This window comes from Melozone crissalis, unplaced genomic scaffold, assembly GCF_028551555.1.
Source record: "Melozone crissalis strain CALT ecotype California unplaced genomic scaffold, PUWL_Pcris_2 ptg000018l_1, whole genome shotgun sequence".
Lineage (NCBI taxonomy): Eukaryota > Metazoa > Chordata > Aves > Passeriformes > Passerellidae > Melozone > Melozone crissalis.
Genome location: NW_026535796.1, coordinates 40,277,263 through 40,293,223, shown reverse-complemented (window position 1 = coordinate 40,293,223; position 15,961 = coordinate 40,277,263). Strand labels below are relative to the sequence as shown.

Here is a 15,961-nt window from a genome sequence, read left to right as displayed (position 1 = left end):
GGCACTAATTTTAGTTACTAATTTTGGGGAAGGGGAAAGTGTAGCAGAGAGAGGCGGTGTGTGCTCATCCCTCGCCTGTGGAGGAACAGAACCACCCGAAGGTGCCATAGCCACCCACTCCTGGCGTGAGCGGGTTCTCAGGGGGTCAACTCTTGCCGGGGCCCTCTACCAGCGGCACCTTCAGCGGCGCGGCGCGGCGCGGCGCTCGCATTGGAAGGCTCGTTCTCTCCCTCCGTCCCTGTCCCTCCTGCTCTCCCTAGGCCTCCCGCGGATGCCCGGGCAGCGCTGTCCGGCGGCGGGAGCTGCCGAGTGTTCGCTCCCTCAGCCCGGGCCGCGCTGCCCGCCAGGCCCGCCCGGCCCCTCCGCTGGCCCCGCCCCGCCCCGCCCCGCGCAGCCGCCAGGGGGCGCTGCTCCCGGCGCTCCCGGGGCCGCCAGCGCGGCGCGGCCGCGGCGCTCGAGTTCCGCCGCTGCCGGGGCCGCCGCCGCCCGTCCCCGCCTCCCCCTGCCCGCCGCCCCGGCCCCTTCCCCCGCCGGGGCCCCTCGGCCCGACCATGGCCACCAGGAAGGCGGGCTCGCGGCTGGAGATGGAGATCGAGCGGTGCCGCTCCGAGTGCCAATGGGAGCGGATTCCCGAGCTCGTCAAGCAGCTCTCGGCCAAGCTCATCGCGAACGGTGCGGCGCGGGGCGGGCGGCGGCGGGGGCCCGGCAGGTGCAGCCGGGCGGGCCGGCGAGAGGGGCCTGCGGGGCCAGGCGGCGGGGCCGCCGGCGGGAGGGGAGGGCAGCGGCTCGGGGCGGCCCGGCCGGGCGGGAGCAGCGCGGAAGGAGGCGGGAGCCGCCCCGGGCCCGGCCCCGACCCCGGCCCCGGCCCCGACCCCGACCCCGGCCCGAGGCTCCGCGCACATCGCCCGTGGAGCCCCCGCAGAGCCGGGCGGGCCGCGCTCCGTCGGGCCGGGGGAGTAGCGCGGCCCTGTGCGCTCCCGGCCCGGGGCGCGGAGCAGCCCGGGGGATATCACGAGCCTGCAGTTTGCCGGCGCACATGCTGACAGTGTGCATAAAGCCCGAAATGTCCTTCTGCCTCCCGTGCCTGCCAGAGGGTCTGTGCACAGCGTGTTCTGGGAAGGCTTCTGTCCTTTCTCTTAAGAGCAATCCTCAGCAATATAGTGCAGCTTTATTTATTTTATTGTAGAAACTATAAATATTTTGCTTGTTCTCTTAATTCTTATGTCACAAACTTCTGTATGTTTAACTGAAGGAGGTGAAAAGCAGTCCTTCGTTCTGAGGCATGGAAGTATGTAATAAACGAGGGAGATACAGGGAAGTTGTCTTTGGCATGGATGCCTTAATTCTGTGTGAGAAAAAATATGGGGATAGTGTATGGGAGCCTCTCTGGGCTCACTGATCCACTTGAGGTGGACCTAGGGGTATTTTCAGAGAGCAGTCAAGTCTGTGAAGACAGAACTTGGTGTGAATTCAGAGGCGATAAGTTGTCAGAGAGGATGAGGCAAAGCATTGACATCATTGGAAGTTTGTTGTGGAAGCAGTGATAGCTTTGCATGTTTAGATGGGGAAGAAAACTGCATGATTCAGCTCTATAAAAGAGGGAAAGCCTGACTCAAAGAAGAGAAAAGAATTTAAGAATAAATGGGTAGTAGATAACATTTATATGTGTTTGCCTTAAAAACAACTGAGTGGTGTTCCTGACACTGGTGTTATCCTAACTAAAAGTAAACATGAGTGAAAAGGTGGAAGGTATGTTTAGTTTCAGGACATGCATCATTGAGTGATACACTATGAGCTAGTTAGAGATCACCTCAAGCAAAGGCAAATATGTTTTGCTGCCTAGTTGGGAAGCACGATCTTCATAGTTTCAAGATGTACTTAGGTACTTCAGAGAGGCAGGGAGAGCTCTGCAGATGTTATTGACAGTTTGACTTAAATTTCTCTAACCTTTGTATGTTTTACCTAGCTGAAGCATATCAAGAGAAAATGATGCAATCTGCGTAACTTTACACTTCAGTGGTTTTCCTGCGAAGGCATCTTCTAGATTCTGTACCAGTCAAAATACAAATTATTGAAGCAATTTCTGATCTTTAAAACATGGGAAAGTATCACATGCAGATTTTATCACTTTTTGACAGCACATGAAGGACTAAGTCAATGTACATGACTTTCAAGCCTGCCTAAGAACATAAACAAGAAATTAACTAATCATATGGGACTCTTCTTCTGTATTGGTGTAACACAGGAGGAGAGTAATTTATTTAATGAAATGTCTTCACCTGCTGTTGAGAGTGTGGAAAACTGGAAGTCTGTGTTCCAAATCCAGGTGTACCTAACAGGTTGCAGGCCAAGGTTATCAGCTAGTGAGACCACCAGGGAAAGGCAGTGCCTCTGTTCCACCTGTGAAGAGACATGTGAACTGAAAGGCACTCTGATGCATATCCCTGTTGCTACTTAATCTGAAGCAATTAACTTAAAAGTTCAGTACCCTGAACTTTACTGCATCCTCCTGTACTGATGTTCAGTTTTGACTTGGGAATGGATAGCAAAAATCTGGTTTTTGGCTGAATGTATAACAATATGTCATAGGAACGATTTAAAAGCATGGAGAGAGAGAGGGAAGAAGAACTTTATTCTAACCATATATTGGTGTGTAGGGAATTGGCTTTAATTCTTGAATGCTGGAGCATTTTAACAGAGGATATCAACATTGCTAGGAGTAGTGTTTATTGCTCTTTGAACGCAGATGGGAATGAATCCTTTGGGAAGCTCTCTATTTCAATCTTGCGCTATTGCAAAAGAATAGACTTATTTTACTAGGACTCAGTTACAGGTCCTTCTTGGAACTGGGATTAGACAACTTGATAAGAAGTTTAATGGTCCAAGTTGTTATTTGGGCTGTTTTGCATTAGCAAATTCCCATCTCTTGACGCTGCAGCCTAAATAAGATGCAGGAAGAAACAGCAATGACAGCTCCCAGGACAAAGGTCTGTGTGGCTACACAAGGCAATAGTGTGTACTTCTGATGAAATGCAGCACTTGAGAAGTGCAGTGTTTTGAGTGGACTTGATTATTGTATTGTTTTTTCTGTTTAGTTCTGCTGATGGATCCTATCTATTCCCTAATAGAAGCCTGTGTATAAAACCTGGCAGTGGATCAAATATAAATGACAGTTTAGGTAGGATTTTGGATGCATAAAAATGACCCTAGAACAAATTTCTCTGTGTGATTGATGGCATTTGAAAGGTTTTCTGAACTTGCTGAACTTTAAGTAAAAGAGAGAAGAGAAATATTGATGAATTACTATTCTGTATGTAATAGTCGCAATTTGGATCACAGAAAATGTGTGTTCTGTGTCAAGCCTGTGACTTGCATTGCTTTTCACAATGGGTAAATAGATAGATGGATGAAAAAAGGGTTTTTAACCTGACTCAGATTTTGTTAGCCACTTAGCCTGTTTGTATTGTATTTCTCTACTTCAGAGCCAGGACTCAGTAGCAGTAATGAGATTCGTGCCATGTAACACAAATCTTGGTCTGGGCTCTTGCTTCATCAGCATTCTGCTAAAAGATTGGGTTAAAACTGTCATGGGCAGGGTGCTGAGTTAGCCTTGCCTAACCCAGCTGCTCAGGCTCTCCCCTTCCTTAGAGGGGCAGGGGCAAAATATAGAGTAAGATTGGAGCCTCAGATAAAGACAGGAAGATCACTTAACTAGTTACTGTTCTGGGCAAAATAGGCTTGATTTGGAGAACTGAACTTAATTTGTTGCCAGTTAAAATGCAGTCAGATACTAAGACAGAAAGACAGACATGAAAGTTGCACCTTTTCCTCTCCTCTTTCCCAGGCTGAACTTCACTCCTGTGCCCCTCCCCATGTGGTGCAGGGGGCAAAGGAGTCGTGGTGCAAGATAGTTTCTTTCTGCCTCTCCTTCCTTCTCACGTTCTCGCTCTGCTCTGGATGAGCTCCCCACTGGCAATGGTCCTGCTTTGGAACAGGCTCTCCAGTTCCTTCAAGAGCATTCCAGCTGGCTCCTCCCTGGCACCGTGGAGCACCTCTGTCCCTCTCCTTCTCTGACCTTCATGTTGTGTTTTTCTGCTGTTTCTCACTCCTTTTGTTTTCTTTTATTTTGTTCTGTGGCATTTTCTGCCCTTTCTTAAACACACTTTCCCAGAGGTGTTGTCAGTTGTGCGGAAGGCTCAGCTGTGTCTGCTGTGGTTCTATTGGAACCAGCTGGGCCTGGGGCAGGATAACCCCGGCCTTTTCCCCCCAGAGCTGCTCCTGCAGCCCCTCTGCTGCCAGCACCTTGCTGGCTGTAACCAGTACAGCAGGATTTTCAGTTGTAGCAGCTGGCAAAGAAATCATGGTGCTGCCCTAAGGGTCACAAAGATGCAGTCCCTGGATAATCTGTAGCCTGTTTAGTGACATCCTCAGGTGTTTGGTGTTCACTTACTGAGTATCGCGTCTTGAAAGGAACTGAGAAAAACCCCAAGTTGTTAGAAATAAAATCTTAGAGCAGTTTTCACTAATGAAACTTTGTGAGTGTTCCCAACTGGTTTAATTAACTTCAAAAGTTCCTTCTGACAAAGTGAACTGAAGAAATTTTCATTGCTGGTTGAAATTTGTCTGACATTGCAAATGAACAGCATGATGCTGAAGCATGGCATGACAGATAGTGAATGCTTTGAGTACATAATTGCTTGCTCAAAGAATATTGGGAGAGGTTACTAAATGCTGGATATCTGAAAGTAATCTGAATGTATTTTGAAGTGCTCCCAGAACTGAGAAGCACAACTGGAAGCTAACAATCACATTGCAAAGCTGATTGTGAGGCCATAATGTATTTTTGATGAAACAGTAGCGTCTCATAGGAAGTGTCTAAAATGGAATTCAGTATGAAGGTTGTATCTGCTCAGGGCATTTTCAGGACATCAATATTCTCGTGCTTTCTTTCCTTCCTTTGGAAACAAAGTGAGGAAACCTTAGGCTGGTTCAGCAGCTAGCTGAATGGATAAAATAAAGGATCCATGAATTTCCACGGGTGTTTCCGGCCATTCATTGTTGCTGTAATTGGAATGTGACCTTGCTCAAGTTCAGTGAGATGGATGGCTCTGTCTGGAAAAACACTGAGGGGGCGAATTTTTATAGTTCAAACCAGGTAGAATGGTGTAGTTCTGTAGAAACCTTAGCCAGTGTGAAATATTGCATTACTGTGGGGAGACAGTGCATGCCCAGGAAGTTCACAGGTCTATATGCTACCAAGAGCATTGTGACATTGCCATGAAAATAGAACATTACCTACAGGTATCAAGTTTGCTCATGGAAATACACCAACATGGTAACACAATGTTTTTTTTTTACCTAGTGAATTTGTTACTACTTTTGCTATTCCGTTTCTGTTTGATTTGTCTTGTCTGGGATCTCTTCTCTGACTGTCTTTCCTCTCAACACCTTGTTTTTGTAGTCTCCTATCAGACCTAGCCTCATGTTTAGCCTGGCAGAGTAATGGAACACAGAGGAGTTAGGAGCAGAGTAGCAAACCCAAAGGATTATGAATTGTTTTACATGTCTAATTTTGTTTGTCACCTTCTATGCTGTTTCCTTATCTTGATATAAGTAGAGCCTAAAATTAGAAACATCTTATCAGTTTTCATCTGTTTTGCAGCCTTGTAATACAAGACCTCAGATGTATGGTTAAAGCTTATCCTCAGAATAAACAAGGGATTTCTAAACCTCTTAGGACTCATGCCCTACTTAGAAGGTGTTTACCAAATTTGTTTGGTTTTATACATAGAGTTTGTAGTGTGATTTGTATATGTAAAGCTTTCCTAAGAGATTGACATCTCTACCAGAAAAGTTTGCAGACCATGTGATGTGCCTTTTTTGCATGTCCACCACAGTAGAAGTTATCATTTGTTATCTTCTTTGTTTTCCTCCTGTTGCATTCACTGTCACATTTACAGAACAAGATTACTAAGGACAGACATTTTTCTGAATGAAGAGCAAAGGTGGTGACAGTACTTAGATGTGTTGTCTTATTTTTGACTGACAGCTTTGTTTCTTCAGATAGCCAGGGGTGTTACAACAGTGTAAGTGATGATGTGGATCATCTGCTTGTACTCACGCTGCATGTTCCTCTGGAAGAGAAAATGCTAGCGTGTGATTTCACAAGTAACCAAGCTGGTCTAACACCTCACTGCTATTATGTAGAGTAGTTCTTTCTTCCTGCCTTTAATCAAGCTGCTTCTTCTCTGAGCAGCTTCTGGTTATGTGTTCCTGGCCTCTCCCTTGTGTTGATGAACACCGGAGGTGGGAATTACTGTGCTTGGCCAGCAGAAAGCTCTGTGCTTCTTGTTCTGGGCCCTGCTGTGTTTGCTGGCTTGCCAAGCTCGTTTTCCTCCCACAGGGGTGTGAGTAGTGGAACAGCTGGTGGAAAGAGCAGTAGCAGCAGCCAGTGGAGGGCAAAGGTGAGGGGAACTGTGAGGAAGCAGTAGTTGGTATTAGTGGTATGAAAGAAGTATTTTGGATATTTGGGGCTTATAACTGATTACATTTATAAGGATATTTCTATATATTATGAATGTAATTATTTTAGAAATTGGATGTCTTATGTAGTAATGTTAGGTTGATTGCACTTTTGCCTTGTTTAAAAGTTACAAGAAATGGTAGCCAGATGTATCTGTGAATAGATACTTGTATGTTTCTGTATTATAGCTGCTCTCAGTTCCTTTAAACCAACTTCAAGGGTTAAAGGTTAGAGTTAACTTTCATATAGGGAAATAAATTCATTTCATAAACTCAGGGTCGTCGATACCACTTTTGTTTGGGTTTGATTTGCATGGTAGTAAAGAAGGGGACAGAAGATCCTTAATTTACCAAATTTGAGCCATTCTCCTTCCCTACCAAATCTGGGCCATTCCTCCTCCTCACAAATATCTCTTTTTAAGAATAAAATCTTAGAATTTAGTGGTTCAGTTCTTCACAGTTTTCTCTGCACTGAATACTGTTTAATTTGAGCTGATAAGGAGTGACTGAAGATAATAACTTTGTAAAAAGCAAAGTGGCAGGATGCTGAGATAAGTTGGAGGAAGTAAGGATGTCTGGCTAATAGTGTGAGGTGGGTAGCCAGACCTTTAATAATTGGAGAGCATTTGATCTCTGCTCCAGGCTGTGGAGGGAGATGCTGAATCTGGGCATTTCTCTGGTGTTAGCAAACGTGTGGCAGAATGCATAGTGGCAGTTTTTGGTAGCTGCTCTGATCAGCAATGTTATCAGTTGCTCAGGAGTTACTTCAGGAGGTGTTGCAAGAATTTCTGCAAGTTCCCACCCCACTGATGACCTGTGTGCGATTGGTATGACTCCACTCAGAATTTGTATGCCTAAGCTGAAATCCTTTACTACAATCTCATATTATCTGGAGTTGTAAACAGTGCATCTTTAACAAAAAGTGGGCTGAAAATACCTTTAATTTCTAGAATTTTGAATGCAGCTCACTTGAGACCAATAACTTGGTTCATCTCCATAAAACTTTTGCACAGGCAACCAAGATATGAAAACAACAACAGCTTACAGGCCCTCCCATACTTTTCTGCAGTTAATTATATGAGCAAGTTGTAGCTCATCTTTTAAGCGTGCCTTATCTCAAACTCAGATTTGCGGGTGCTTAGCTTGCAGCTACACTTCTGTTTTTCTTTTTAATATTTAATTGCAGTCTCTTTACCTTAATGGGAAGAAAATGATGCATTAATCAAGGCTTTAATGGGACTGCATTAGAGCTGGGTTTAAGGAAAGGAAGAATAGGGACCTGTTGTTTTTAGAACAGTTGGTAGAATAAAAACAAAGCAAACAAAAAACCAAAATGAAACCCCACCAAATCACCAACCAACCAAGCTGCCAAAAGTTACTTTCTGTATTAACACTGGTAGTTATGTACCTGAGGCAATTGTCTCTGAGACTGACAAATGTAGGGTACTGTCTTTCAAGAATTTACTTGAGGCTTCCAAGGTGGACCTGGAAAGCATGGAGAAGATTGGAAAAGGTAGAGAACTGCAAGATCTTGCCTTCTGGGGAACAGAGGCTCATCTATGTGCTTTCATCTGAGCTTTGCGTCACCCCAAACACAAAAAATCTCTCTTCTGGCCTGGCAATTAATTAGTGATTTCATTTTTTGTCAGTAATTTTATTTATCTTTTTGGGACAACAAAAGTTGGATTCCATTGTCATTATCTCTCAAATTTGCACTGTGCTGCAATATAGCTGTTTGGTAGAGAATGGACAAGAGCCACTGTCCTTATGACATGGCTTGGTTTTTGCCTTCCATCTAATTGTCTCTAGTATTTTGTTGTTGTTGTTAGTAGCAACAGAAAAACTGTTTTGTCCTTTGAGAAATAAATCATGGCAAGAAGCAAGATTGGAATGAATTCCTAGCTATCAGAGCATGTGCTTTTCCTGTTCTCCCAGCCATTCCTTGATCTTTGTAGCCTAAACAAAACAGAGATGAGAAGAAGCTAAGTTTTGATTGTTCTTCCTCAGTGTGGTTGATAGAATTGTTTCCAGTTAAACACTCAAAGATGATGGTGGTCCTGTTTCCCACACTTCGTGTTCCCAGTCTTGGATTTGACATGCATTCTTATTTCTTGGTTTTACATTGTATTGCACTGAAGGGGCCAAGTTTTATTCAATTGTAAGCCTGTCAGTCTTCTAGATGATACATTGTGACTTCCCTGGCTTGATTATTTACTGTTCTGATGGCCTTAACATTTCACAAAATTTGGTGAGCTTGAATATAAAAAAAAAAAGTTTGAAAAAATTTTCTGTTCTTAATATGTGTCATCATAAAATAAATTTCAGTAGCAGTGGTACTTTGAAAGTAAACTTGGCTATGCATAAATAGATCGGAAAGCCTATAATATTTTTCTTCAAAGCAAGTTTTGGCTGTCAAGCAGGAAAATTGTGTCCATACTGTATAGCTGCACAGTAAAATGGTGCCGTGCCCACTGTGTACTTAAGAGGCACAGAAATGAATGACTGTATATAATTAAAGGTGTTAGTGAGTAAAATTAAATTTCCTTGAACAGCTGACTCTGTATTTTTTGCTTCTGGTTTTATATGTGTGACATGTGCATCAGTGAACCTTTCTACCAGTAGTGCTTGTTGGGATGCACATGTTCTCTGGATGCTTTTCTGCTGTCTCCAGAGACCTGGCTGGACAGGATCCTGGGCAATCTGCTCTAGGTCATCTTGCTTGGATTAGGGCTATTGGACTAGATGATGTCCAGAGGTCCCTCCCAACCTCAGCCATCCTCTGGTGCTGTGAATTCTTGCTAATAAGTAGTCAGTGATGGGATCATAAATGACATCTCTGTATATATGTATATTGTTTACAATGTTTTTAATATAAACCGTGTAGAAATCTAAGAATAGTTTTAGCATTCATTTTGATTTAAGTAGCTCCTGGTCCAGATTTACTGGGCACTGAGCACAGAGTTGAAGGAGTACTTGGAGACTTGTACTGACATTCCTCTTCAAGCTACTGCTCTTACTCATGGTTTGATACATTGTGAACAAAGCAAATGCCTGCTTTAAGTGCACAGTCCATTTGTTCCTGGGTGAAAAACCATGTGGTTCATGCTTTTTCTGCCAGATGAATATGAAATCGGTTCTGGATCCAGGATTTCCAGATCCTTCTCTGGAAGAAAGCTCAATTTTTAAATGGCCTTCTTAATAACTGTTTTGTGGGAGGCTACAAAATTTTTCTTGTTTTCAGCTGTTTTATAGAAACCTTACTCTGAAATCTTTGTCTGGTTATTGTATAGAACAATTGACTTGTTTGGGATTCTTATTGCTGTATACCACTCCTAGATAAAATTCCTCAGGTTTTTTTGTGTGGTTTTTTTTTTTTTTTTTTTTTTTTTTTTTTGTTGTTGGTCTTTTTTTTTTTTGGTTTTGGTTTTGTTTTTTTTTGGGTACCATGATATTCCAAAATGTTATAGGATGTCTGAGGGAAAAATCATCATAAAATACTGCAGCATGCAGCATGCAGCTCTTCAGGTCCTCTAAGCTTTTAGTTTTACCTTTGACAGACTAAGAGTTTTAGGGATTGAGTAGGAATAGTTTCTTTTCTCAGTCCCAAGCTAGTTTCCCTCTGGGAAGGCTTGAAGCATCAGAAGGGAGTTTACAAAGCAAATCTCAACTTCCTGGAATTCTGCACATCAATGTATGGTCCCTTTGGGATCCTGGAAATTTCATACTTGTCCTCTTTATCCCTTGTCCCTTTCCTACCCTGATTTTTTTGTTTTTTTCATTTTACCTTTTTAAAAAATAGTCCTGAGTTAGGAGTTCAGTTTTTCATCTTTTTTTTTTTCTTTCTGGGCTCCAGGACAGAGCAGTTGAAGCAGCAGCATCTTCTATTCTTACAGCTCCATGCTTCATCTAGTTAATCTCACCTGATGCAGTCTTCATTTGAGACTAATGATAACCATGACCTTTAAACTTCAGTGCATTTGGACAGTTGGGCTTTTTAAGAGTCTAAAATATGTTACCTGAAATATTTAAGATTTTGGTGATGAGTGGGTGAAATAATACAGCATGGGATGTAAGGTTTTTCTAGATTTATTTGCTTGCTTACAAGGAAAGATAAAGTTTGTTTGACCAGTCAGATTCTGTAGGTATTTTGCTCTGTATTTCTTATTCCTAAATGTATCCTATTCAAATTCAGATCCCCAGGACATGAGTCTGAGGTTGAGCCTCTTTGCTTAAATCATTGTGGTAGGAGATTTTATCCTAATTATGCACTATTTTTCTTGCAGCTGTGTAATTCAGAGGAAAGGGAAATGAAATACTAAAAATATTTATTTAAATCTATGCCATTTGGCATATAAGGAAGAAGGGGTGCTTTTCTGCCTAGTCTTTCTTGCTGTAGATGTTGAGCTGTTGAGGGAGGTTCCATAAATAACATTAAGTATTGATAGCACGGGATCATGTGTATTCTTGCCAGTGTTCCACAGCAGCATGATATGGGTGTTTAATTGCAGAGAAACATCTGGTGCATGGGGACTTGATAACAGGAGCAGGGTTGTTGATAGTTGTTGCCATAGTTGTGATAGCTGTTGTTATCCAAGAGGTGTGTTTCCCTTTTACCTTCCAAGTATTTCCTTCTGAAAAAAGTAATTATCAGACCCTTAAAAGTTTTTCTGCATTAATATGAGAAACCACATATATAGTAGTCATGGTCTGGACAAACCTCAGTGTTTTGCTTTGGTTTTTATCTGAACCACCACAGGAAAAGTAATACTTCACCAGAACAGTTACTTGTGCTCCACAAAACAACAGGTAGCCAGAGGTTCAATAGTTCTATTGAGACCACATCATCATTCACTATAATGTATCTTGGTGTGCTCTGGAATTGAATAAACTTTTAAAGTCACTTCTTGGAGTGAATTCTGAAGGTAAGAGAGAGCTCCTAATCTGTATTCAGCTATGTGGGTTTTTTTGTGTTTTTGTTTTGTTTTGTTTTGTGGTTTTTTTTTTTTTTTTTTTTTTTTTTTTGTAATTGTATGCAATGTTACCATTCTTTTCTTTCTCTCTCCTTCTCGCTAACCTTACTTTTAGAAAGGAATTCAGAGCTAGATATTCCTCTCACCTAGCCTGCTAACAACCCCTGGGTTCTTCAACAAGTGCCTGGAGGTTGTGGTAGCATTCATCAGAAAGATGAATGTGATTCAGTGAATGTTTCAAGATAGACCATGGTTTTAACCTAAGTAAATATTAGTATTATAAGTAATCTTCATCATTCTTGACCAAGGATAAAAGAAGACTAATCCTTTATTTTAATTCTGTTTTTCTGTCACTGCTTCAGATTCTGATACTGTGGTGAAGAATTTGCTTCAAAAAGCAGATATTAAAAATAAAGTAGCAAAGTGGTTTTATGATGATATTTTTAGAGACTATTTTACAAAGGCACATCGTTGTGTGCTTTTTCCTATTCCCTATTTATGCCAGCCTGTATTCTTATTTTGAAGATGATTCATATTGATCCATATTGCACAGAGGGACAGCCATGTGTACACAAGGCTCTTCTCAAGCCATTTTGTACAAATGTCTAAGCTTTCTCTAAGCTGAAAGAAAGCAGTTTACATGAAATGTCCATATTTTATTTTTGCTTTACATGCTAAGAGAAATGGGCCTTTCACCTAAAGCATCCTTGAGTTTGTCATGGAGTTCCAAGGTGCTTGGAGTTGTCTTTGATTACAGGCAGAGGACATCCTATTAGTCAGGAGATTGTTTCAGTGATGCTGTGATGCTGCAGAAGCAGATGGGCAGGTTAGGCTGTTCTTGTCCAAAATGGTTTTGCGGTGCAGTTGTGATGTAAGTCAACAAATAACCCCTTAATCTGCTAAGTAATTGTAGTTGATGAATTCTTCAGCAGAGAAATAGGTGAATAAGAGGGAATCTTTCCTTTAATCATGAATTTTATACTAAGCCATAACTGTGTGAATTTTCTGAAAGTGGGATACTGGATTTCATGGTATTGAAACTGTTTTTGAACAGTTTTTCTTCTGAAACATCTGTTTAAACTGGCTGACGGAACACTAAACTTCACGTTATCAACTTTACACAGTTTAATTCTGTCTCTATAAAGTGTCTAATAGAAGAATATAATCTAGATCACTCATACTGTGATGGAAGAAAAAGAAAAGCAATTTCTTCTCAAACAGTTCTTAGGTTATTTCAGGATGTCTTAAGGGATAGCTATAACTAATGGAAGACTCTGCTAGATCTATGGCTTCATAAATGGTTTCCTTCAGAAATGTCCATGTAATTGGAATTTTGTTACAAGCACCATTGAATGTCATTCTTACTGGCACAGAATGGTTGACGCATAAAGCTAATGCTTTGTTAATAAAGTATTCACTCAATAATAAATTGATTTAAAAGTTTGTTGCCAATATCTGGCCCTGATTGACTGACTTAGCAGATGAGAGACTCAGTAAATAAGAAAATTCTGCTTTGCAGTGGCTTTTATGGTTTGCAGTCTGTGACCTGCTGTTTTCAAGTGTTAGTCATCAGCAGGTGCCCCAGAACAGCACCTCTGCTGTGAAAGCCAGTCTGACAGTACCTCTGCCTCTGTCTCTCATGATCTGCAGCAGTTCTACAGGGAAGGGCTGAGCTGTGCTAGGTATGAGTGACCTGGAAGAGCAGCTTTTGTTTTGCTGCTCAGATCTGGGTGTAAGTTGCAGCTGCTGTTTTCTCCTCTCCCACGTTTCCTTTGAAGGAAAGTATGGGCACTGCATGTCACTGCACTGTGACTGTTTCTAGCTCTGTGTGGATCATTAGCTGCTCTGAGGGGCATCAAGGATGGGAACAAAATACCTGGCTCCTATAGACTGCTTTGATTCCCCTCTTAAGGTGCCAGGATAGTTTTAGGATATGTGCCAGTTTGAACTTAAGGCTTTGTTCTTGCTTGTGTCCTGTCTTTAGAAACATTAAATTTCTAAAGTTTTCAAGTTCATATCAGGGAGGTGAAGCTTATCTTAGGGTCAAGGTGGGAGGATGAGAGAGGAAAAGGAGAGAGAGGATACATTAAATTTTCCAGAGGTGGCTTCTTGTTTCTCTCCTCTTCCTTTCCCCACTGTGAGAAATTCTGCAATGTGTAAGAGAGGAATAATCTTACAAACTTTCTGTAGAGTGCTAGATTTATGTCTAGCACTGTCTTGTTCTATTGTGGCCCCACAAATGGGTGAGAAGATGCTCTTCCTCTTTCTGTGGTGTAGCTGATATGGCTACACTTTGCTCTTGCATGTGCCAGTGCTGTTGTTTGGTTACTTTTCCCCATTACTAGTAGAGATGATTTCAGCACCTTGTTTTAGAAATCCTCATGCCTCAAGGTATGCATTTTCATACCTAGGAGTGAGAAGTTTATTTTCTTTTTATTTGGTGCCTGACCTGTTCTTTGGCTCATGTGTCATAAGAATCCAAACTAGTTGTTTCACATGCCTCCTTGACATTTTTCAGTTTATATAAACAAAACATGCCTGGCAGCTGGTGCTGTTCTTAGCTCACCAGTACAGTTGTTCTTACCTCTTTCTCCACAGAGACAGATCTACTGTATTTAACTTCAGTAAAGAAATGCTTGTTACAGGAGTGTGGACCAGAGCAGTTTTTAGGACCTTCTTGAAGGGTTGCATGTGAGAATGAAATGTACATGTGATACTTTCTTCTTTGGCACTTCTGAAGTTCTGCTATTTGAAGTGTTAAAGAATGTCAGTGATAGACCTCACTCTTTCCAGTGTAAACAGCCTTGGTGGTATTTCAGCTCCTGAACCAAAGCACTTGTTTTAGAGTGTCATTTAGATTCCTTGCTATGTTTGACAATCTTGTTTCCTCGACCATCTTTGGAAATGGAGCTTGCTCAGTGAAGCATTAAACTGGGTAAAAGGAAAGAGAAGTGTTACTTGTTAAGTGAAATACTTTGGTTTCCATAAGTACAGATCAGAGAGAAAGTATCAACTTGCAAATCCCTTAAAACATAAAGTAACTAGTTTGACATATTTTCACCCTTTTAAAAAGTTGCCACTGCAATTTTGTTGCCAATTAACAAAATTAATCTTCATTGTTCTTCTCCCAAGTGGGACATTACCATGCTGACCTAAAGTATTTTGTTCAAGTTTCACTCCTGTTTGTTAATCTCCTTTTTAAAGGGACTCATAAACAAAAATTGTTTACTCAGAACAAGACTCTGAAGTCTTCTGAATATTATGAGTAAAATACCTGTCCTGAAAGGACCCACCAGTGATTGACTCTTTGAAAGGCAATTAACTGCATACAGTGAACTGAAGTTCAGTTTTGTAAGTTTGGAGTGGGCCTCTGATCTCTGAGAGCCTTTCACACAGCCCATATTAAACTACTTGAACCAAACAAACCTGCTTTGAATTGCTGTACAGAATCAGTTGTCTGCTTTTTTGAGGAGGAAGGGGAGAATACTGACTTGAGGTTAATGTTTTAATTCTTTTTATCTTAGAACACAGGAGACTTGATTCTACAGTGAATCAGGCAGGGAAAAGATAAATTGAAAAGTAAAACAAAATATCATGTGACGTGATAAACCCAAATACTTAATGTTGTGTTTGCTTTGGTTAGTTTGTGTTTAAATCCAGGCAATGTTAGTGAAATAAAATTATTTCTAATACTTCCTGTGTTTGTTGTTTTTACAGATGACATGGCAGAGCTTCTTCTTGGGGAATCCAAACTCGAACAATATTTGAAGGAAAATACTCTCAAACACAGTAACAGTCCCCGGGGCCCCCAGCCAAAGCTGACCGAGGTCAGGAAACATCTCACGGCAGCACTTGATAGGGGTAATCTCAAGGTATGTAAGTCGGCCTGAGCAAGAATTAGAAAAATTGGCATTGATTGAAGTATTGAGAAAAGGTTCCTTAAATTATATTTGCAAATTCTGAAAGTGAGATTAATACAAGAGAGCATTTTCTGTCAGAATCTTCTAATGTTCATAACCATTCTGGTCCTTGTTTTACTTAACTGTTGTTGTAGCTACTATGTCAGCTTACCTTTACTGTACTCAACATCCATCTTTTCAGAGATCAAAAGAAGCTTCGTGTACACTCATCTGTAACATTTTGTTTTCAGTGGCTTCTGGGAGTATTAATTTCTCTTTCTTTTCTCTCTTCATTCCTCCATTAATTCTCTTCATTCCTCCATTAATTCTTTTTTTCAAGACATTTATTCTGCCCTGATACTTTGAAATGATGTGAATTAAATATGTAGGCTGTGGAACATATATCATTAAGTTTTGATGCTATGTTATTTTCAACTGTGCTTGTGTTAGAAAAAGAAGTCATATGAGGAGCTGTAATGATAGGCTGCCTTTAAATAGTTTTATCACCTGGAAAAGCTGGTTTCCAACTGAGAGGTATTTCTGGTACCAGTGTAAATACGCATGTGAATA

The 15,961-nt window shown here is 41.5% G+C and overlaps 1 protein-coding gene across 2 annotated transcripts in view; it reads left to right on the top strand.

Moving 5' to 3' along the window:
* The first annotated feature begins 502 nt into the window (after positions 1-502).
* TTC7B (tetratricopeptide repeat domain 7B) overlaps positions 503-15,961 on the top strand; it is a 117,874-nt gene continuing 102,415 nt past the window's right edge. The window contains exons 1-2 of one of the 2 annotated variants that reach the window (XM_054276056.1): positions 503-672; positions 15,210-15,364. In XM_054276056.1, coding sequence (XP_054132031.1) covers positions 552-672; positions 15,210-15,364 — 276 coding nt within the window. In that variant the 5' untranslated portion in view covers positions 503-551. Of the gene's footprint in view, positions 673-15,209; positions 15,365-15,961 lie in introns of those variants that run through there. The other variant, XM_054276058.1, reaches the window with a different exon arrangement.